The sequence below is a fragment of the Rhipicephalus microplus genome, chromosome 6 (assembly GCF_043290135.1).
Source record: "Rhipicephalus microplus isolate Deutch F79 chromosome 6, USDA_Rmic, whole genome shotgun sequence".
Taxonomy (NCBI): domain Eukaryota; kingdom Metazoa; phylum Arthropoda; class Arachnida; order Ixodida; family Ixodidae; genus Rhipicephalus; species Rhipicephalus microplus.
In genome coordinates, this window is record NC_134705.1 from 31792823 (window position 1) to 31814844 (window position 22022).

The window sequence follows — 22022 nt, forward strand, 5'->3', positions numbered from 1 at the left end:
TCCCACGTCTTGTGTTCAACGTCGACGTACATAGACAGCATATCCGTGATTGTCTTATTCAGCCGTTCCGTTAGTCCGTTCGTTTGGGGGTGGTACGCCGTCGTTCTTCGGTGATCTGTGTTGCTGTAGCGTAAGATTCCTTGCATGAGCTCCGCAGTGAAGGTCGTTCCGCGGTCCGTGATTAGGACCTCAGGGGCTCCATGTCGCAGCACAATTTGGTTAATAAAGAACTTTGCAACTTCTTGTGTAGTTCTTCTAGGAAGAGCGGTGGTCTCTGCGTAGCGCGTCATGTAGTCTGTCGCTACGACAATCCATTTGTTCGCGGATCGGGATGTAGGGAACGGGCCCAGAAGGTCCATTCCGATCTGTTGGAAGGGCCTCGTTGGGACGGCGATCGGCTGCAGAAGTCCGGCGGGTCTCGTCGGTGGTGTTTTTCGTCGCTGGCAGTCACGGCAGCTCCGGACGTAGTGGGTGACATCGGATGTAAGGCAGGGCCAGAAGTATGTCGCCTTGATTTTTGTAATCATGCGAGCTGTTCCAAGATGTCCGGAAGACGGGTCGTCGTGGCACGCTTCCAAAATTTCGTCACGAAGGTCTGCGGGGATGACAAGTAGATAATTCGTTCTCGTTCCGGGTTTAAATTCTTCTTCACTAGGATGGAGTTTTTGAGGCTGAATGCTGGTAAGTTGCGCTTGAACGCCCTAGGCAAGGCGACGTTGCGTCCTTCGAGGTAGTCGATCATGGCGCGGAGGTCAGGGTCGGCACGCTGCTGGGCAGCTAGGTCGCTCTCTGTCACGACTCCGAAGAACGCGCTGTCTTCATCGGAGTCCTGTGGTGGGGGGTCGACAGGGGCGCGGGACAGGCAGTCGGCGTCGGAGTGCTTCCTGCCGGATTTGTAGAATATTGTAACGTCGAACTCTTGCAGGCGCAAGCTCCACCGCCCAAGACGGCCAGAGGGGTCCTTCAAATTGGCGAGCCAACACAGCGCATGATGGTCTGTCACAACCTTAAACGGTCTACCATAGACGTATGGGGCGAAATTTTGAAATGGCCCATATGATAGCCAGGCACTCTTTCTCGGAGGCCGAGTAGTTTCTCTCCTCCTTCGACAGACCACGGCTTGCATAGGCGATTACCTTTTCGTAACCCCTTTGCTTTTGGACGAGGACGGCACCCAAACCGATATCACTGGCGTCCGTGTGCATTTCCGTTTCGGCGTTTTCGTCGAAATGAGCGAGCACGGGCGGGTTTCGCAGGCGTTGTTGCAGCTCGCAGAATGCCTTTTCTTGGTCGTTTTCCCAGCTGAAAGGGGTGCTTTCTTTCGTCAGGTGCGTGAGTGGCTCTGCAATGCGTGCGAAGTTTGCGACGAAGCGTCGGTAGTATAAGCACAGTCCGAGAAACCTTCGCACACCCTTCTTATCTTTCGGCCTTGGGAAGTTCGCAATGGCTGATGTTTTTGCCGGGTCAGGTAGGACTCCCACGGCGCTCACGACGTGACCCAAGAACTTGAGTTCCTCGTACGCGAAACGGCACTTCTCAGGCTTCAGCGTTAACCCCGACGTACGAATGGCCTCGATTACAGATTCCAACCTTGTGAGGTGTTCGTCGAAAGTCCGGGCGAATACGAACACGTCGTCGAGGTATACGAGGCAAGTGTGCCACTTCAGGCCTGCTAGCACAGTGTCCATGACTCTCTGAAACGTTGCGGGCGCCGTGCACAGCCCAAACGCGTTCACCTTGAACTCGTATAGACCGTCCGGGGTTGTAAATGCAGTCTTCTCTCGGTCTCTCTCGTCCACTTCAATTTGCCAGTAGCCGGTCTTCAGATCCATGGATGAGAAGTACTTGGCGTGGCAGAGGTGGTCGAGGGCGTCGTCGATTCGTGGCAGGGGATACACGTCCTTTTTGGTGATTTCGTTTAGTCTCCGGTAGTCAACGCAGAATCTTAAAGTGCCATCTTTTTTCTTCACGAGTACAGCCGGCGCAGCCCACGGACTTTTCGATGGCTGTATTATGTCGTCGCTGAGCATGTCATCTACTTGAGTCCGGATGGCTTCGCGCTCGTGTGAAGAAACACGGTACGGTGACTGTCTGGTAGGTCGGGCTCCATCTTCGGTTATTATCCGGTGCTTCGCCAAAGGTGTCTGACGTAACTTCGAGTTTGAGGAAAAACACTCGCTGTAGCGACGGAGCAACTCCAGTAATCTGTCCCGATTTTCTTGCGACAGCGCCGGGTTCACGTCGAAAGGATGTGGCAGTCTGGAAGCATCTGCGCGTGCGCGTTCAAAGGTGGCGACCATGATCACTTGACTCGCTTCTTGCGTTTCTTCGAGGAACGCAATCGCAGCGCCCTTGTTTAGATGCTGGTACTCCTCGGGGAAATTGGTGACCAAAACGTGGGATCTGCGTTGCTTAAACCGCGCAATGCCTCTTGCGACAGACACACCACGGTCTAGAAGCAACCTTTGGTCAGTCTCCACGATAGCGTCGACGTCAGGAGCAGCACCTTCACAATAGACGGCGATCATCAAGCTTGCGCGAGGTGGCAGGGTGACGTGATCGTCGGCGATCCTTACAGCAGCACAGTGTCCGAGGTTCGGCTGCGGCGTCGTGGAGTGATCGGAAGAAAACGTTATCGACCTGGTCTGCAGATCAATTATTGCGCCATTGTCCGTCAAAAAGTCCATTCCGAGAATTACGTCGCGGGAGCAGTTAGGCAAAATGACGAACCCCGAAGGGTACGTAGTGCCGTCTATGGTGACGCGCGATGTGCACATTCCACTTGGGGTCACGAGGTGGCCTCCTGCTGTGCGTATGTGCGGACCGTCCCATCTGGTCGTAACTTTCTTTAGCTTGGACGCGAATGACCCACTCATGACCGAGTAGTCGGCTCCCGTGTCAATGAGGGCGACTACGTCAAGGCCGTCGATGGACAACTGGACGTCGGATGCCGCTTTCCTCGAATTTCGTGTGCGTCGTATTGCGGCTTGCGCGTGTTGATGGTCGGGCACTATGCGTCGTCATCGTCGTCTTCTCAGCGGCAGGCTTCGTCATTTCGGGTACGCGTCGCGCAGCATAGCTGTCGTCGTTTTCGGGGGTCTCATCAGGGTGTCGTCGGGATGAGGGCATGTTGTGAGTCACGGTCTTGCGTCGTTGGAGGGTTTTCATTTTCTCGCCGTTGTGCAACTTCACCTCCAGAAGTTGCTGCTTTTAGTTTCCCCCTCGTGGGCTGGGGGACCTTCCACGGGCGAAGTCAGCATTGTTGCGACGGTTGGGGGATTGGTACGGGTAGGGCGACGGCGAACGGTTGAAACGGGATGGTCCACGGCTGGTGTTTGACAGGTATTCTTCGATCTCAAATGGGCGCTGGCCGGCTCGCAGGCGGGGTGCGTCGACGGAGAACCCACGCAAACCCAGCCTCTTGTACGGGCAGCGGCGGTAGACGTGGTCGGCCTCTCCGCAGTGGTAGCACAGCGGACGATTATCTGGCGTTCGCCACACCTCGGTCTTCCTGGGCGCCTGGTTTCGGGTTACAGGGGGTCGGGCGGACGACATTGGGCGGCGGTACGGCGGGGCCTCTTGATAACGGGTTGGGACGGGCCGGGGTCGACGAGCAGCAGCGGAGTAGGTCATCGCTTGTGGTTCGCAAGATGCTTCCGACGGTGTGGAATTCCCCAGTGCTTGCTGAACCTCCTCGCGGACGACGTCAGTGAGGGAGGCGACTTGGGGCTGCGGCGTTGCTGGGAAGAATTTCCTGAGTTCCTCGCGAACGACGGCGCGGATGGTCTCCCGCAAGTCTTCCGTCGCCAATCCAGGGGCGTTTACCGGGTTCACCGAAAGGGTGTTGAGTGGTCTATCGTGTTGCCGCGAACGCATATCCAAGGTGATGATGATATATGGTGTTTTTTGGCGCAAGGGCTATTTGATGGCCAAAGAGCGCCAGTTCATGAGACAGGAATGTGGACAATGATTGTGATTAGCGGCTGTATAAGGGCCATAAAATTCCTCGCAGTAAAGCGGGTAAAAACATACAATTAATAAAATCATGACCATGCCGTGAAAGGTGTGTGTGGTGCGAATAGATGGCAAAAGTTAATGATAATAAAAACGATGGTGGACGTGTATGGCATTAGCACAAGTGCCTCCCTCACTCGTTCATACCCTTGCGTCCAAGGGCCGTGAGGCAGGTGCTTTATCGTGTAGCCACCGCAGCGAAAACCTTTCTGGAAAGGTCGTGCTACGGTATGCCCGGGTATATGACATGAAAGCTATGAACTTCTTTTAAAAACGCTAACAATGATTTGTGACTAAAAAGCGGTTCCCTACCGACGAACATTGCAGGGAGTAAAGGTATATGTTGTCGGTAGGGTGAAGGAAAGTGTTGTTTTCTTAGAGTGTCCAATTGTTTGCACTAAATTAAAATGTGAAGAACTGTTAGTGCTTCACCACATCTGTCACACAATGGTGGATCGCCACCGGAGAAAAGATATGAGTGTGTCGTGTATGTGTGTCCTATCCTGAGCCTCGTTAATGTTACCTCTGTGTGACGTGATTTTGATACTGGTGGCCAATGGCCAAGGTGTGGCTTGACAACGTGTAGTTTGTTTTGTGTGTGTGTATCCCACTTGCTCTGCCAGTAGTCCCTGAGTTTTCGTTTGAGAGATGGCTTAAGATCAAGGGCCGGTATTGATGAAGGTGTAATGGCGGTGCTTTCGTGGGCGGATGCAGCAAGCTGATCCGCCATCATGTTGCCTTGAATCTCACGGTGCCCTGGCACCCAGCACACAACAACATGTCGATCGAGTGTGTAGAGTGTGCATAAAATGGAGTGAAGTGAAACGAGGACAGGGTTTTTTGTTTTTTAAGACTGTGCAGAGCCGTTACCACACTGAGGGAGTCTGTATAAATTACTGCTTTTTGCATTTGTGATTGCTTGATGTGTTTAGCTGCCACAAGTATCGCGTAAGCTTCCGCTGTGAAGATACTTGTGCCTGGATGTAGAGGGCCAGCATCCGAAAAGGAAGGGCCAACAGCAGCGTAGGACACAGAGGAGTTAGACTTAGAGGCATCTGTAAAAAACTCAGGACGTGTGTATTTGTGTTGGAGTTCCAGGAAGTATGTTCGAATATGGGCAATAGGCGCATGTTTAGTAACTTCTAGGAAAGACACATCGCAATCTATAGTCTGCCACTGCCACGGTGGCGGGTATGCTACAGGAGCCATTAAACTGTGTTCGAGTGACACTCCAGTGTCCTCAGCTAGACCCTTCAGGCGAACTGAGAAGGGCTGCCTCATTGAAGGCCTGTTTTGGAAAAGAATGGAGCTCGACAAGTCATTAATAGTAGAGTATGAGGGGTCCCTCTTGTCTGCCTTCACCTTAAGGAAATATACAAAGGACATGTAGGTTCTTTGCAGATGAAGCGACCACTCATTTGACTCAACATAAAGGCTTTCTACGGGGCTGGTGCGAAAAGCACCCGTAGAAAGGCGGATGCCCGAATGGTGCACGGGATCCAGCATCTTCAAAGCACTTTGAGTCGCAGACTGATAAACAACGGCCCCATAATCTAAGCGGGTGCGAATAAGGCTTCTATACAGGTTCATGAGGCATTTACTGTCACTACCCCACGTAGTACGTGACAACACTTTTATAACATTCATGGCTTTTAAACATTTTGTTTTTAAATACTTTATGTGGGGTACGAAGGTCAACTTGTTGTCCAAGATTAAGCCTAAGAATTTATGCTCGGCTTTGACGGACAGACGTTGCCCGTTCAGTCGAATGTCAGGTTCCGAGTGCATGCCTCTCTTTCGAGAGAACAAAACACACGTGCTTTTTTTGTGGATTAAGTCGAAATCCGTTTTCATCTGCCCATTTGGAGACCTTATTTAAACCCAGCTGAACCTGCCGCTCACACATGGCCAAGTTGCATGACTTGAAGCCAAGCTGAACGTCGTCGACATATGTACAATAGAACATATTGCGGGGAATGGACAAGTGCAAAGAATTCATTTTAATAATAAAAAGTGTGCAACTAAGCACACCACCTTGTGGCACGCCTGTTTCCTGGACAAATGTTTGGGAGAGCACACTGCCCAGACGGACACGGAATGACAAGTAACTCTCGATTATGGAAAACATTCTACCGCGCACACCAAAGTGGGACAGGTCTCTTAGAACTCCGAAACGCCATGTTGTATCATAAGCCTTTTCGATATCGAGGAACACAGAGAGAAAATATTGTTTATGGACAAAGGCGTCTCTGATCTGTGCCTCGATACGAACAAGGTGGTCTGTGGTGGATCTACTTTCTCGAAACCCGCACTGAAATGGGTCGAGCAAATTATTTGTTTCAAGAAAATGTACAAGTCAGCAGTTTATCATTTTTTCGAAGACTTTACACAAGCAGCTTGTAAGTGCTATAGGCCTATAACTCGAGGGTAAAGAAGGGTCCTTGCCCTCTTTCAAAATGGGAATAACAATAGCCTCTTTCCAGGAGGTAGGAATAGTGCCAGAAGACCAAATAGCGTTGTACAAACAAAGTAAGGTTTTTCGGGTTTCGTTTGGTAGGTTTTTTAACATTTCATACATCACACGGTCAGAACCTGGGGCAGAAGTACTGCAGGAGTTTAGAGATGTTCGGAGCTCAGCTAGACTGAAAGCTTGGTTATATGCCTCGTATCTAGTGGATTTGTGTTCGAGTTTCTGCTTTTCTATTCTTGTTCTGTATTTTTGGAAAGTGTCAGTATAGTGGGACGAGCTGGATACCTGTTCGAAGTGTGCACCGAGGAAGTTTGCCTGATCTTCCAAGGTATCACCCTGAGTGTTTACGAGTGGAAGTGTGTGTACTTGTTTTCCTGCTATTCTATCGAGCATGTTCCAGGGTTTAGCAACCTGTGTATGTGAATTGATCCTTGACAAATACTTTTGCCAGCTTTCTCTTCTGGCTTGCCGACGCATTCTCCAGCCTTGAGACTATTTTCTTGAAGGTTTCAAGATTTTCGGCTGTCGGTGAGTACCGAAGCAGCCTCCAAGCTCTGTTTTGCTGTTTGCGCGCGTTTCGGCATTCAGAGTTCCACCATGGCACACGTCGTTTTCCAGGGTGTCCATTTGTTTGTGGGATGCATTTTGTTGCAGCATCAATCAAAAACGCTGTGTAGTAGTTCACAGCAACACCAATGTTCAAAGTACAGATGTCATTCCAACCTAGACAAGCGATAGTATAAAACTGTTCCCAGTCGGCTCTGTTTATGAGCCACTTGGGAACACGTGGTGGACACTCAGTTACTGTCGTTGTGCTCAAAACTACGGGGAAGTGGTCACTTTCATACAGATTACTGACGACTTTCCACTGGAGTAGAGGCACAAGAGATGGAGATACTATGCTCATGTCTATGGAGGAGTAGGTGTTATTAGCGAGGTTATAATAGGTTGGTTCTTTTCGATTTAGGAGACACGCGGTCGACGAGATAAGGACCTGTTCGATCAGTCGACCTCGCGCGTCATACCGAGAGTCACCCCATAGCCTGCTATGCGCATTAAAGTCTCCAAGGAGAACATAAGGCTCCGGAAGTTCATCAATTAGAGAGTGTAAATCGCGTTTTTGCAGCTGATAGCTAGGAGGAATGTAAATAGTGCAGATTGTGATCAGTTTATCAAAAAGAACCGCTCGAACAGCCACTGCCTCAAGGGATGTTTGGAGTTGTAAGTGTGTGCATGCTATTCCTAGATTCACTATGATGGCAACACCTCCGGATGATGTCATAGCATCAACACGGTCTTTTCGGAAAATAACGTATTTACGAAGAAAATGTGTGTGTTTTAAATTAAGGTGTGTTTCTTGTACACACAGCACTTTTGGTGAGTGTTCATGTAAGAGTTCTTGGATGTCGTCAAGGTTTCTGAGAAGGCCCCTGACGTTCCATTGTATAATTTGAGTGTTCATTGTGAATGTAAAATAGTGCTGTGTGTACGAAAAGCGAGTGGCTGTTTAGACAGGGAGTTTGAGTTCACTTAACAGGGCCATCACCAGGCCCTGTTATCTGCTTTTTTGTTTTCTTGACGCGCTCCAGGGAGCCACGCCGCTTTCGGCACCAAGGGTGCCGACGTATCCATTGCCTCCTCGGAGGCACTGGATGCCCACACGTGCGGGCTGTTAATTCGAATTTCGGGCCTCGCCTGGTGAGGTGAGGCCTTGAGACCGGAGGACTCTGGAGTCTCCGGTCTCTGTTTGGGAGTAGGCGGTGTAGCCTGGGCTACAGCCGCCTTGGGGGCAGGTGCCACAACCACCGACTCGGTATGCACGGGCCGAAGGAGTGGCGAGGGCTGATGCGGCGGTGCCCCCTGACGCGCCACATCAGCGTATGTAGGTCCATAGAATGGAGCGACTCTTCGCCGTGGTTCCTTAAATGTAATGTTCTCCTTCACCTTCAACGTAATTATTTCTTTTTCTTTTTTCCAGTATGTGCAGGAGCGTGAATATGCGGCATGGTTTCCTTCGCAGTTTACACAGTGTGGTGGTTGTTTGCAGTTCTCAGACACATGGCCTAGTACTCCACACTGTGCACAAGTCTGGCGACCACGACAGGTTTTAGAGCCATGGCCATACCTCTGGCATTGGAAACAACGACGAGGGTTTGGTATGTACGGCCTGATAGATGTCTTTGTGTACCCCTGTTTGAATAGATTCCAGTAGTTTACTGGATGCAAATGTGAGTATTAAGTGTTTCGTCGGTGTTTCCTTATTATCTCTTCTAATGATGATTCTCTGTACATTAGTGACATTTTGGCTCTTCCACCCCTCCAAAAGTTCAGTCTCAGTCAAGTCAAGTAAGTCCATGTCAGATACCACTCCGCGAGTTGTGTTCATTGATCTATGTGGTGTTATGGTTATTGGTATGCCACCGAAATCTGAGAGACGGTCTAGCTTTTCAAATTGTTCTTTGTCACGGATTTCGAGGAGAAGGTCTCCACTAGCCATTTTGGTTACCTTGTATCCTGTGCCAAGAGTTTCGGTAAGACATCTAGAAACCAGGAAAGGAGAGACGGTTCTGGCTTGTTTTTCAGTTTTTTCACAGTGGATAACATGATAGTGAGGATATGTTTCTTTGGGCTGGTTAAAAAAGTTTATATCATCGATGCGTACCCGCTTTAAGCCGGTACGATCAGACAGTAAGGGGAATGCTCTGTGCATGCCTGTCGTATTTTTGTTCAGCAGCGTTGGCGGCCACCCACCACGGAGCCCAACGAGGGGACGCTACAAGTTTGCGGATGCTGAAACCTGCAGACGCCAGCCGTACAACACCACTATAACCCAATGCGCCTAGACCAAGGTAGGCTATTTGCATAGGGTTAACCCTAGCCGCCAGGAAGTTTGGAAGTAAACGGAAGAGAGTAGGAGACAGGACAGATAAACAGTAAGAGATAAAGACGAAGATGTAGGGAGAGAGAGATAGGAAAAGGCGACTGCCGATTTCCCCTGGGTGGGTCAGCCCAGGGGTGCCGTCTACGTGAAGCCGGGGCCAAAGGGGTGTGGTTCCTCTGTCGGGGGGCCTTAAAGGTCCAATCACCCAGCGTCGGCTCAACCCCCAGGATCCCCTTTTCCCCGGACACGGCAAAGCCATGCACGGCTAGGCGTGGGAGGGAGTAGAAACTCCCCCGTTAGCTCGGGTCCGTGGTGTCGCTACACACCAAACGCCTACTTGCGCAGGCGCCCCTGCGGGGATATCCAAGGTCCTCTCGATCATCGAAGCCTCGGTGACGAACTCAGTGACGGTCTTAGGGGGGTTGCGGATGAGTCCAGCGAAGAGCTCTTGTTTAACTCCCCGCATCAGAAAGCGCACCTTCTTCTCTTCTGCCATTTCGGGGTCAGCTCTCCGGAACAGCATCTTCATCTCCTCAGCGAACAGTACAACACCTTCGTTAGGGTGTTGCATTCGCGTCTCCAACAAAAGGGCGGCTCGTTCTTTCCGCACAACCATAGCGAATGTTTTGAGGAATTCGCTCTTAAAGACAGTCCAGTCGGTTAGGGAGCCTTCATGGTTCTCAAACCACGTTCGAGCTGCATCCTCCAAATAGAAGAAGACATGACGAAACGTTTCTTTGTCATCCCACCTGTTAAAGATGCGGACGTGCTCCAGCTTCTCCAGCCACTCTTCCGGGTCTTCACCAGAAGATCCTCGGAATGATGGGGGCTCACGAGGTTGTTGCAGAACGACGGGAGGGTTGGTAGCGCTGGTCATGGTGCCTGCGTTGATCATCGTGGTTTTTACGTCTTCTTTCCTTTTTTTATCCGGGAGCAGTCCAAACTGTGGCTGAAGGCCTTGCTGTCGGCGGCTGACACGAGTTGGGCGTGCTTGTCGTGTTGGGCTTGCTTGTCGGCTTGGCAATGGCTTAGGGTTCATGTACCCCGCACCTCCACCAGATGTCACGCAGCAAAGGACGACACAGTTGTCTATAAGGAAAACAAGTTTATTGGAGCGAACCTGTGCTCCCCTAACAACTGAAAGAATACACAGGCGGCGAAGCAGCGGCCGGCAAAACGACCGGCACGCTAGTGAGCGTCGGTGATCGAATGTCGCGGCATCGGCTGTGCGGGAATTTATATCCCTCGGCGCGAGGGTTTCTCGAATAGTCGAAGTGTATCGAGAACGCCGTGATAGCGTTTGTTCAAAACGCTGTTCGTTCGGAACGCTCGAAGCGCTGTTCGATAGCGTTTGTTCGAAACGCTGTGATAGCGTTTGTTCGAAACGCTGTGAAAACAGTGATAGCACAGGCCGGTGCAGCCAGGCCGAAAAAACAAAACACAAATAAACAAACCCAATGAATGGTTCGCGGCAATATTTTAAATGAGCGCTGTAGCATCTCGCAAGGTAACTGAAGGGTTATGAAAGAGAAATCGACAACCATTCAGTTGTGGCACGAAGCCACAAAGAAATTACTAAGGATTTCTCAAAAAGAAAGCTTCTTCATTGTTGAAAAATTCTTTCTGGTCCAGGGACCATATTGCAAGGGTTTCCTGCTGGCTTTGTGCTATGAACAGGTGGTTGTAAATTTCTCTTTCATAAATCGGATAATGGAGTCAGCCGCCAAGCATGAAGAACTGTGTTCTGTAATTTCATTACAGTTTGGCAAGCTGAGGGGTACAGTGTTGCTGAAATTCATAGACGAATATGTATTCTTCATGGCAAAATTTTCGCGGGTGACAGCAAAATGCGTGGCATGACATAAGAAATTTTAAGCAAGCCACACAAGTGTTCATGATGCAGGGAAAGATGCAAGAGTATCAAACGATGATCTTGTTCAGTGAGTGGATCTGGCAACTTAAAAACACATCGGCCACATGTCAGCAATCTCAGACTTAAATCGAGTTGTGACTCTTGAGTGAGCCCGAGTGAGTAATATTTTGGCGAGTTTGAGTCTGAGTGCATACATTTGAAGAAAATTTTCGGTGAGTCTGAGTCCAAAGCACAATATATATTTCTCGAGTGAGCCTCAGTGAGTTCCACCCTTTCTTTGCTGACCTACTGTCCTATCTACTCATCTTCAGCATTACTATCAGTCTCACCTGGATTGATGTTCATACTCACGTGTGTGCACACGTATTCTTGAAGAGACAACAAAAGGTCAAATAACAATTTATGTCAGAGTGAAAGCTCAATGTCTAAAACGACAATATTATCAACAGCAGTGCCCTACCTACTGAGAAATTAAAGTAAATGCACGAGAACACATGCACCGCGGTAGGACATTCACAAGATGATCTCGATGACGTCAGACGTATTGCCTACGATTAATTATTAGTAATAAAATTAGCTGCACTAAATAAAAACCTTCCGTGCATCAAGAGTCTTAATAAAATGCTGCTTGTTCGTTTCTGAATGGTGCGAGTGGTTCAAAAGTTCAATTTTCGCCTGGTTAAACTGGACAGGTCGCGCAATCTAGCGAGGCCCAGTTGAACCAAGCCCGTCCACCATCTAGGAGGCCATGGCAAAAAATTGTTCAATGGCCATTGTTGCTGCTGTGGCTCCTGCTACTTTCATTCTGCTGCTACTAGTGTCGGCGGCAGCGCAGTAAAGCCGGGCGACGTTGTGCACGGCAAGTGACGTGACACGTTTCGCTTGAGGCAGGTCATTTTAAGTGCGCTAACACGATGCAAACCACTAAAACTCTATTTCATTTCAAAATAACCCATTCCATGGCACAAAAGTAAGGTTTCTAGACCGCTATTTCAACAATCATCATCGATTTAATAGTTGCCTTTAGTGTCCCTTCGTAGTGTTGTTCATACATTATTTCAATATTTATAGATCAGAGGCGTGAATTATGAAGGGAGTACCTTGATTACCACTCCCTGCAAACTGTTCCGGATAGTTCTTGGTGATATATCTTACAATGACATACTTTCCGGAAATGACCTTGATCGCTTGTAATCACTCATAACTCGTCTTCCAGTGTACTATATCCAAAAGTGCCAAGAAGAACACCGATTATGTGAGATATTGGTGTTAACGCGTATTGAAATCCCGGTCGCACAAGCTACTTCTAGGCTAACACACTCACCGGTAGACTCACTTAGACTCAGATTTAGCTGTGAGTCTGAGTGAGTTCGGGTAAGTAATGTTTTTGCGAGTCTGAGTGAGTCTCGAAGAAAGTTTTCGTGAGTGTGAGTAGGAGTAAGTCTAAAAGGCCAGATATATGTCATGAGTCACTCTAAGGGAGCTTCACAACTTTTACCACCTATGCTGTCAGGTCACACTGTGTCAGGTCACACTGTTTGTGCTGAGAAAAGTAACAAGACACAAAATTTTGAGACTTTATACCAGCCTAAATAATGAAACACTTTCCTTTTATGTGGAATGGCAGACGAGGTGATTAGCTTTTTGAGAAAGCTATTTGCAAACATCTGTGGTCTATCAAAACAACATTTTTCATAAACCTCGTATGTTTGAGCACACTGCAAATTATAGCTGTCAACACGAGAACTAAAGAATTATTTTATACGTCAGTCAATATGTAGCAAGTTTTCTTGTCCTTAGTTTACCTTTTTGCAAAAATAAATGGCTAAATACAGGAATTCTGAGCATTTCACCATGCTTCTGATTTTTTAAGGAGAATTCTGACAGTTTGAAGTGAAGCAAAATACTAGGCTTGTGCGAATATTCAAATACTTTGGATATTTGAACGAATAGTAGAGTATTCGAATTCATTTGGATTTGAATTTAGATTATTGAAAATTTTGAAGTATTTGCAATGTACGAATAGATGTATATTAATCCGCATGTAACCACCTGCAACGATGGTTTCACTGCAATGTAGGCGTGCTAAACCGTGAAAGTACCTATCCAGAAAAAAATCCGCTTAGCTGCGAAGCCCCCCTTCAAATTTAAGGGGTCCTGCTACACTCCTTGAGCATGGTCATAAAACGCTGCCAATCGGTAGTCGAGTCTACCGAGAACATGTGAGCCAAATATTATAGCGTAGCACCCAGCCTGCAATTCACAATAAATTGTCTAAGTGAGCTAGAAATTGCTCTTTTTTCTCGGCAAATGATGCCACAAGCTCAAAAATCACTCTTCACAGCCACTGTATCAGCAATGGGCTGATTTGAGCATGGTCGGGACGAGAAGAGAGAATGAAATTTCGTCGGGACAAGACGAGAGCTTTCGTCGGGACAAGAAGAGAGAATGAAATCGCAGTGGGCGACAAATATTTGCAACTCCACTCATACTGGACGGATTCTAAAATGTTTTGCGCCGGTGAATGTGTGAGGCAATAAGCTTCTTCAGTCAATCCATTCCATGGCTACTTAAAAAAGTGTTGCAGGGCCCCTTTAAATGAACATATTACCCTAAAATCAATTGATCACTTAATTAAGCTTAAAAGTTTGTCATGACAACTCATATGCCCCTAGTACTATAATAAATTTTAAGATGTAACATATTTTGCAGGCTATCGCATCCTACTGAAAGTCAAATCCTACTACTACTACTCACGGTTGTTTCAACATTCTTTGAATAAAAAAAAAGCATTTGCATAAAGGCTCTATTTCAATTAAAAAGAAATACTGTGCAGGTTAGTTGGGTCATGATAAATATGCCCTTTTTTCTTTGTATGTCATATGTACTATTCAAACTTGATTCAAAATTATTTGACCAAAATAACTATTCGCTTTGAACATAAATTTCACCCTGTTCGCAGAAGCCTAGAAAATACCAATAAAACTGTATTTCACTCGATCTTTCATGAAAATATAAACAATGATCAGGAAACACACTTCTTTTGCTAGGTGCGCTCCCTCTAATTTCAGAAATTGCAAAATTGACTGAAAAATGACTTTTTGGTGGTCAGAATTCGTATTTGTTTTTTTATGAGAGCAGCATCCTCTTTTTCGTGAAACTAACTTCATAATCACAGAACTTAGTTTAAAACTTGTTGCTAAAGTGAATTTCATAAAAAATTGGGAATGGTGACCATCGAGACCTTGTTTTTGTGCTAATCTGGACACACAGCAAAAACCAATGTTGGGGAAGTTACGAACAGGACATTTTTGAGTGGGAAAATTACCGGAAATATACGGTCATGCTCCCTAAAAGAAATCAATATATGCTTGCACGCCTGTATATTCAGGGATGCAACAGCCGAAATACGATTCAGAGCAATTTTTGAAGCAGCAAACTACTTTTGTAGCACTAAGTTACAAATTTGTAGCAGGTTACAGGGGAAAAAACATGCACTTTTTATTGTAAAATACCAATTTTAGAGCAGCATAAAAAAGGAGGCTTGCATTTAGAAAAAAAAATATGCTTAAACCAATCAACATCACCTAAATCGTGCACTGTGAGCATGAGAACTGCTGTTCCAATGAAAGTAGTACTTTGAACCACCCCACTGAGCAAACAATGTTATAAAGTCCATATTAGCATTCGCTGCGCCTGTCAAATTATTTGACAGACTCTGCAAATTTAAATATCAGTCTGCCAAGCTCATGACCCAAAAATTTAGGAGATTCATAAAACCAAGGAGTAGGGGTGGCGAAAAAAAAAACAAACAAACTGGCACACAACTAAGTTTTTTCTTTTAAAGAAGCAGAGATGCCATACGCTGTTCGAAATGATTGCCAGTAGCTTACATCAGTAATTATACTGATACTCATTCAAGGGGGGAAAAGGCACTTAGCCATCAGGCATCTTATTATTCAAGCTAGGGTGAAACTGAAAACTTATGAGATGGTGTATTTACATGTGCAGATGTCAAATACGAACTCAGTTTTTATGTCCCTCTTACCATTTCGTTTTTAATTAGTTGGATCTTGCTGAATTAAATGTCATTGCATTCTACAATTAGCAAAGAGTGCAAAAAGCAAGTTTCATGGCTCTAGCTTTCCTACAACAAAAGTTATGAAGGTTTAGAAGTTCATCCTTCCATTATTAAGGAACGATAATTTTTGTATCTTATTTTTTCTAAAAATTTATGGTGTCCTATAGTTGCATATGGCACTTTCTTGCACTCATTAAGCATCCAGCTTCTTAGCAAGACAAAAATCATGAAATTCCAGTGTACCAAAGCTGAGAAGTGCTTGTCAGAAGAATGAAAGGTGGCCAAAAAACTGAAACTGAGAAAACGGCAAAAAACAAAGCTCTGTATATTCAAGGAATTCTACACAAACAAAAATGTTTATCTTTGCATATAAATGCCTCAGAAAGTACCAGGGCAGTAGTCCTTGTCACACTTTTGTCGTTGCCGCTGCTTTGCTTGTTGCAGGAACCTGGAAGATGCTGAACGCTTTCGCTCGACACTCATGAATGACGAGAATCTTTCTCTTCTACCTGTCGCTCGCTCATGGAGTTTTGCTCTAGCTGAAGTTCTTTGAGGATACGTGTGGAGGTCTCTTTCATTCCTAAATTGACGCGCATCACGGCCTCAGCAACTGCAGTCTCAACAGCTATGAGTGAAGCATGCTTCTCTTTAGGCATTAGAGACCATATGACAGAATGGAGTGCCTCATTTGCATTTTGTGTCTTGCCTCTTTGGCAGCGTTTTAGCAGCTCCTTGTCACAAAGTCACCCGTACACTGGAAGTAGTGCATCACGGACATTTTGTGGAAAGTTGCAAGTGCGTCGTAGCAGCGGTTCTCGCCTTGCAGCAGCAGCATTCTGCTTGCACCATGAGTCACTGCCACTTGGGCACAAGGTGTGGTTGGACCTTTCATCAGTCGATGTCACATGATAACATGTGGCCATGGCTGCCCGGTGCATTGCATCTATGTCACCAACATTGGACTTCAGAGCCCAGCCATAGTATTTTGACAATTTCTCTGTGACATCACCTGTCAAGCGGCCTCTTCCACTTAGAGTTTCACCAGAACCTTTCTGCTTTTGAACAAGATTGCATAGTGCAGTACCCATTTGTTTTTGGACATGGTTTACACAGTCCTCTTTTTGAACCTGTATGAAACCATAAACTGTCGAGTCTTCAACAGCATGAAATGACCTACTGTTCCCATCACACAGCATCACTGTGTACCACAAGCCGTGATGGGAAATTGAGCACTCAAAGAGAGTGACTGCTGCCTCCACTATCATGTGTCCTGGTTTGCACTGTGTATTTTTCTGGCAGATGTGGGATGACTACAAAACCAAGTAATTTGGGTGCTCCTTTGGTGGTCGTGCTTGCAGCCGGCACAAAAATTTGACAGGACAACGTAGTATAAAACATAGCCAGAAAACAATTCTTTAACAACACCCATACCAATGTGCGACAGGTGGTCTCTTGTCACCCATGTGCCATCATAACAGACGGCCACATTACCTGGGTTGTCAAAGCACAGATCTTCGTATGTTTTCACTGACATGGTGCTATCAGAGAGGACCTTGTCTGCAGCTCTTGTTGCCACAGGATTTAGTTTAATTTTCAAAGGGCTCTGATAGCTTTTGTAATGAAGTCTCCTATGAAAAATTCCTATTACAGAGAAGATGTCGTTTAGGGCTGCCTGGCCATTCCCTGTGCTTTGCACGGCACAAGACGCACGGGTATTGACTTCAAATGCAGCGCATTTAGCCTGACGTGGTAACCTTCCAGAGCTCCACTCACTGTCAACAAGTCCATAGTTGCGGCACTCTGAAATCAGCTTCATCGCAAGTCCATATTCACGCTCACCTTTTTCAATAAAATGGTCTCACTGCATGTCCGGCATTTAGCCGTTCTTTCAAGAAGCTTGTTTATCACGGATAAGTCGACGATACCGGTAGGTAGCCACCGCCGAATACGAGTCCTCGCGCGCTGTCGCGAGCGTTCACAGCTTCCGCTCGCTCGCCGAAGTTGCCGATAAGCTGCTGATCTTATCAGCACTCACTTTCTGCTGTTGCGCACGATCGGTGCTTAGCAGAAAGGTTGTCTTTCCTTATGCGCTGCCTACCACTGACGTCGTTCCAGGAAACAGGCGGAGATGCCGGCTTTTCGTCCGACGGATCATGTTCCGTCACCGCGCTGTCCTGTACTAGGTGCGCATCAGATATACCCGCGCCATTGTCTCTCTTTGCCGTAGATTTCTTGCGTTTTTTTTTTTTCAAACTTGTGAGCGGTGCGGATCATGCGATACGGCTTCGGCATGATGAAGGGTTGAAGCGAGGTTCAAAACGTGGCCGAGAGCGTAGGCCTAATGTACTAACCCGGTGGCTGCGGCGCGCTTCGTCGGGCTGGTTCGGCGGTGTGCCTGAATGTGCAGACTTAAGAAACGCTTGCTCCAATTTCTCTCTAGCTCGCGCGGGTTCAGGAAGCCGACGAGAACAATGACATGTGAGCGAGATACACTCGCTGCTTCACGTGCGCTTTACTGCCGCACGCAGCAGACGGCTTGGGAAAACGCGACCAAGAGCGTAGGCCTACCGCACTGTCCCGGCGGCTTCGTCGAGCTCGTTCAGCGGCGTACCAGTATGCTGTCGAACGTAGACTATATATACAGAAATGCTTGCTCTAATTTCTCGCTAGCTCACGCATGTTCAGGAAGCCGACGAGTACAAAGTGACATACACTCGCCGCTTCCCGTGCACTCCGCTGCCGCCCGCAGCAGACAGCTCGAGAGGCCCGGCGAATCGGAAGGCGCGATTTAGTCACGTGTGCTTACCGCACCATTAGGCTCACGCGATGGGGCTTTTTTTTTTACATGGATTCACGGCGTGCATGCTGAGTGGAGAAAAACAAGCGCGGCGGGATATGAAAGAAAAAGGGCGGCTCTTTCGAATGCGACCAATACAGCTGCTGTAGCAAGCGTAGAACGGCAACACCGCGGCGCTGAAAAAGCCCTTTTTTCACGCGTTCATCGCCGAAAATTCCGCTCACTAACGTCGTGTAAACTATTCTCATGGCTAAATTACCAACCTAGGACGCGTGAAAATTAGCGAGATTATGCAGCGATAGTGAGAGAATCCAAATAAAACATTTTCGAAAACCGTATTAATTAGTGATTTTCGGTCTCAAAGATCCGCTTCTCCCTAAACAAAAATATTATGCCTTAAAGGCAAGTCTGTCGCAACAAAAAAAGACTGAGCAAAATTTGCAGTGTCCCATTAGTGCTAAAAGCCCGTTCTACATCTCAATAGACTTTTCCGTACGACATAAGTGCACTGCGGCGAAAGTGGCTCAAGCAGCATTAGAACCAAAGCCATGACATTTTCTGACCGCTACACCACCACCCCACTTCCCACCTTTCTTTTTCTTTTTTTTTTCTGTGGGGTTAGGTGGTGTTTTGGCTTCCTTGCAAGGGGCGTTCGACCAAATAAAGTAACAACGGCGCGCGCCCGTTGGCCCAGCGACGGTATAAGATATCTATCGCCAGGACCGTGGTAGGGACGACACAACTTCTAGACAAAAATAAATGTTTTATGTGCCACTGCTAGGGCAATCAACGCGGTCGCTGGCAACGGCGGCGTTCACAGCAGGTCGAGCTTCTTTGCGCGAGAAAAAGTTACATGTCCTACGAAGCGATTGTGGCCACAGCAACGCATTTTGTCTTGAAGTTCCTTCATCCCACCGATAGGTATTCGCTGAAGTCAGCAGACCGCTGGGCGCACAGTGTTGTTACTTAATCTGGTCGATCGCGTCTCGCGAACGTAGGGCATGTGCCTAGAGTATTTCAAGTATATTCTAGGAACTATAGACCTTGTGCAAAAATGCTGCCATCTGTCAGCTGTTGTGCGCACAGGTTCGCACGTGTCTACGTAGACGTATACGCAAGGCTCATCGACGTGAGGCATGTATTGGCTGATAATTGCAATGCCGACGTATTGCTGCTTCTCTTGCAGCACACAGAGAGGAACTCGAAATGCTTAAGGCAAAAAGGTAAGCGTAAACTTTGTCCCATGTTTTCTTTCTTTTTCAAGCTCATGGTGTTTCCAGCATGAGCTCCAGTTATTGCTCCTGAAGCACGTGTTCGCGTTTTTTTTTTAAGCAAGTAAGACGTGTGTTACCATAAATTGCTGCACGTTGAAGAAAGGAAGTTTTTGCAATGTTTTTGCTAGCAACTATTTATCGAATGAAGGCGACTCGTACGATTTACGCAGGAGCCACTTTCACGCAACGGGCTTTATGGCGGCTAATTGCGCATGCCTGCATTTCGTTGCATGTGCCGAGCACATCTTGAAAAACGTGCGCAATCATGCGCAAGTCATCCCCCTAAACGGCAGCTTGTAACACTTCAGAAGAGAACACGGAACAGCACGAAACAAGGATGCTTCAGCACCGTTTCTCTCTTTTCAGAATAACCCAATGACACACACTTGCTTCTAATTCTGCGTGTGCCGTTACCCAAACGTACTAAACAAAACAAATTTAATGAAATGTAGGCACACGCAATTAGCTGCAATAAAGTTCGTTGCGCGAAGATGAATTCAGCATCAAACATAGGAGTTGCCTTTACTTTGTAAACGGTTGCAAGCGAAAACGTTGCAAAAACTCGCTTGCTTCGATGTGCAGCAATTTATGGGAACATGAATATAAATGCACATCTTACTTGCTTAGAATGGCGAACGCAAACACGTATTTCGGGAGCAGCAACCTGAGCTCATGCTGGAAATGTCATCAGCTTGAAAAAAAAAAAAAAAAACAACAAGGGACAACGTTCACGGCTTACCTTTTTTTCTTTCAGCATTTTGAGTTCCTCTCTGTGTGCTGCAAGAGATGCAGCAATACTTTGGCATTGCGATTATCAGCGGAGCCTCTAACATGGCGGCTATGCGCACAACAACCGACAGATGGCAGCAATTTTGCATAAGGTATGAAGTTCAGGTCTGCCCACTTTGACTGATGGCACAAGCTGCAGGTGGCTGACGTGGGCTACATTTATCACCGAAGATAGCACACCTGAAAAAAATTTTGAGGCTCGCTAGACATTTTGGCACTTCATGACACAATTTGAGCAAATTTCAGGGTTTTAGCCCAGCTCGGTGCAACAATCGGGAATTGTATCAAATTGACGAAATGGGCGCCCCTGCATATGCCTTCAACATTTCAGGTAATTAAATTGATCTAGTGTTCCTCAGTTTTTTTGCTCCAATCGGCTCAGGATTCCTGATGTACAATACACTATTCCCAATGCACATTATCTCTATACATGTCCACAGTATATTTCCATGATACTGTCGCACTGCTTTTTGAAAAAACCATACCATGCTTTCTTTGTTGATCTGTTTAATTTTGATGGGCATGCACACACACCTGCTTGCAAATTGACTCCACCTAATGAACTTCCAAGTGCAGCTGATTTACTCATTTACACTGACCATGAAATATTTCCTTGAATCATTCAATATGTCTACAATCCACCAAAAGCAGACGGGCCAGGTTAGCACAACAAGAACAAAGATGTCCTACACTAACAACCATAATTTGTAACATTGGGTGTTGCTCAAGCCAATGTTTTGACAAGCGGACTTGTTTTCCTTGCACCTGCAACTGGAAACCTTAGCACATACGTGGATGTTTAGAACACATACACATGACAACGCCGCAACATAAACAGGTCTGCCTGTAACTCTGAAGTTCACTTTTCTACAAATCTGACCAATAAGGCATGAAAGAATCAACAATAGACAGCTGAATAGACAAAAAGTGAGAGACGGCAATCTTACTCTGACTTTGACAGGAACTCCACCGATCTATGAGATGAAGTTGTGGGGAGGGAAATTGACACCACCTGCAGAGACAACAGAAGAAAGGCTCATTTTTTTTTTTTTTTCGGTGATTGATTCATGAGGCGATAAACTCCAGTAATTATTTAGAACCACCAGTAACGACTACTTGAAAAAGTGGTTACAGAACCCTTTAAGGCACCTCCTAGTTTGACCGATGTAATGAGCATTGCATTATAAGGTAATCCAGTAAACTACTTTTATGCTGCCTTTGACAAACAAGGTTTTGAGCCTGACAGTGCAAAAACATTGGTGCTTATTGCCAGAGCACGTCACCCTATTCAACTAGAAGACCTTGGTTCTTTAAACTAGGTAGATGTCAGCCAGGGAATAATAACTGCACAGGTACAATTACACATCAAACAGCAAACACTCGGTTACACAAATCTTATGGGGTCACCAAAAATATTCGCAGCATCTAAAATTTGTATCAACAGAAACCATGGAAAATTAGAATGCAACAAAAGAAAGCTGGCAAACGTTTTCATTTATTGTTTTTCACGGCTGCAACATCGTCATGAAGAGGTATGGATGATTGCCAGTAAATTTTTCAAAAGAAGACTTATAATCTACATTATATGGTGCACGTAATTAATGAACCAGGTGTGTTGTGACCTGTCACAGCCCTTTCCAAATCTTTGTATGATTTTCAACATGATACCAGAGTACTGTGGCAGAAGAGACTTAAGGAGCACTCTGCACACAATGGAGAAAGCCAGCAAAGTTCAGAACTGCTGTTCTTTGTTGTTAATATCTTACTGCAGTGGTAGTGAGCATGTTTTTTGAGATATTTATGGCCATGCACGCACTATCGAGACATTCGCTCAAAACTAGTG

The 22022-nt window shown here is 46.6% G+C and overlaps 1 protein-coding gene across 7 annotated transcripts in view; it reads right to left on the reverse strand.

The window, feature by feature from the left end:
* LOC119167687 (G patch domain-containing protein 2) overlaps positions 1 to 22022 on the reverse strand; it is a 341817-nt gene that overhangs the window by 33123 nt on the left and 286672 nt on the right. For all 7 annotated transcript variants that reach the window (XM_075865896.1, XM_075865895.1, XM_075865893.1 and 4 more), the window contains one exon: positions 21127 to 21191. In XM_075865896.1, coding sequence (XP_075722011.1) covers positions 21127 to 21191 — 65 coding nt within the window. The remainder of the gene's footprint in view (positions 1 to 21126; positions 21192 to 22022) is intronic.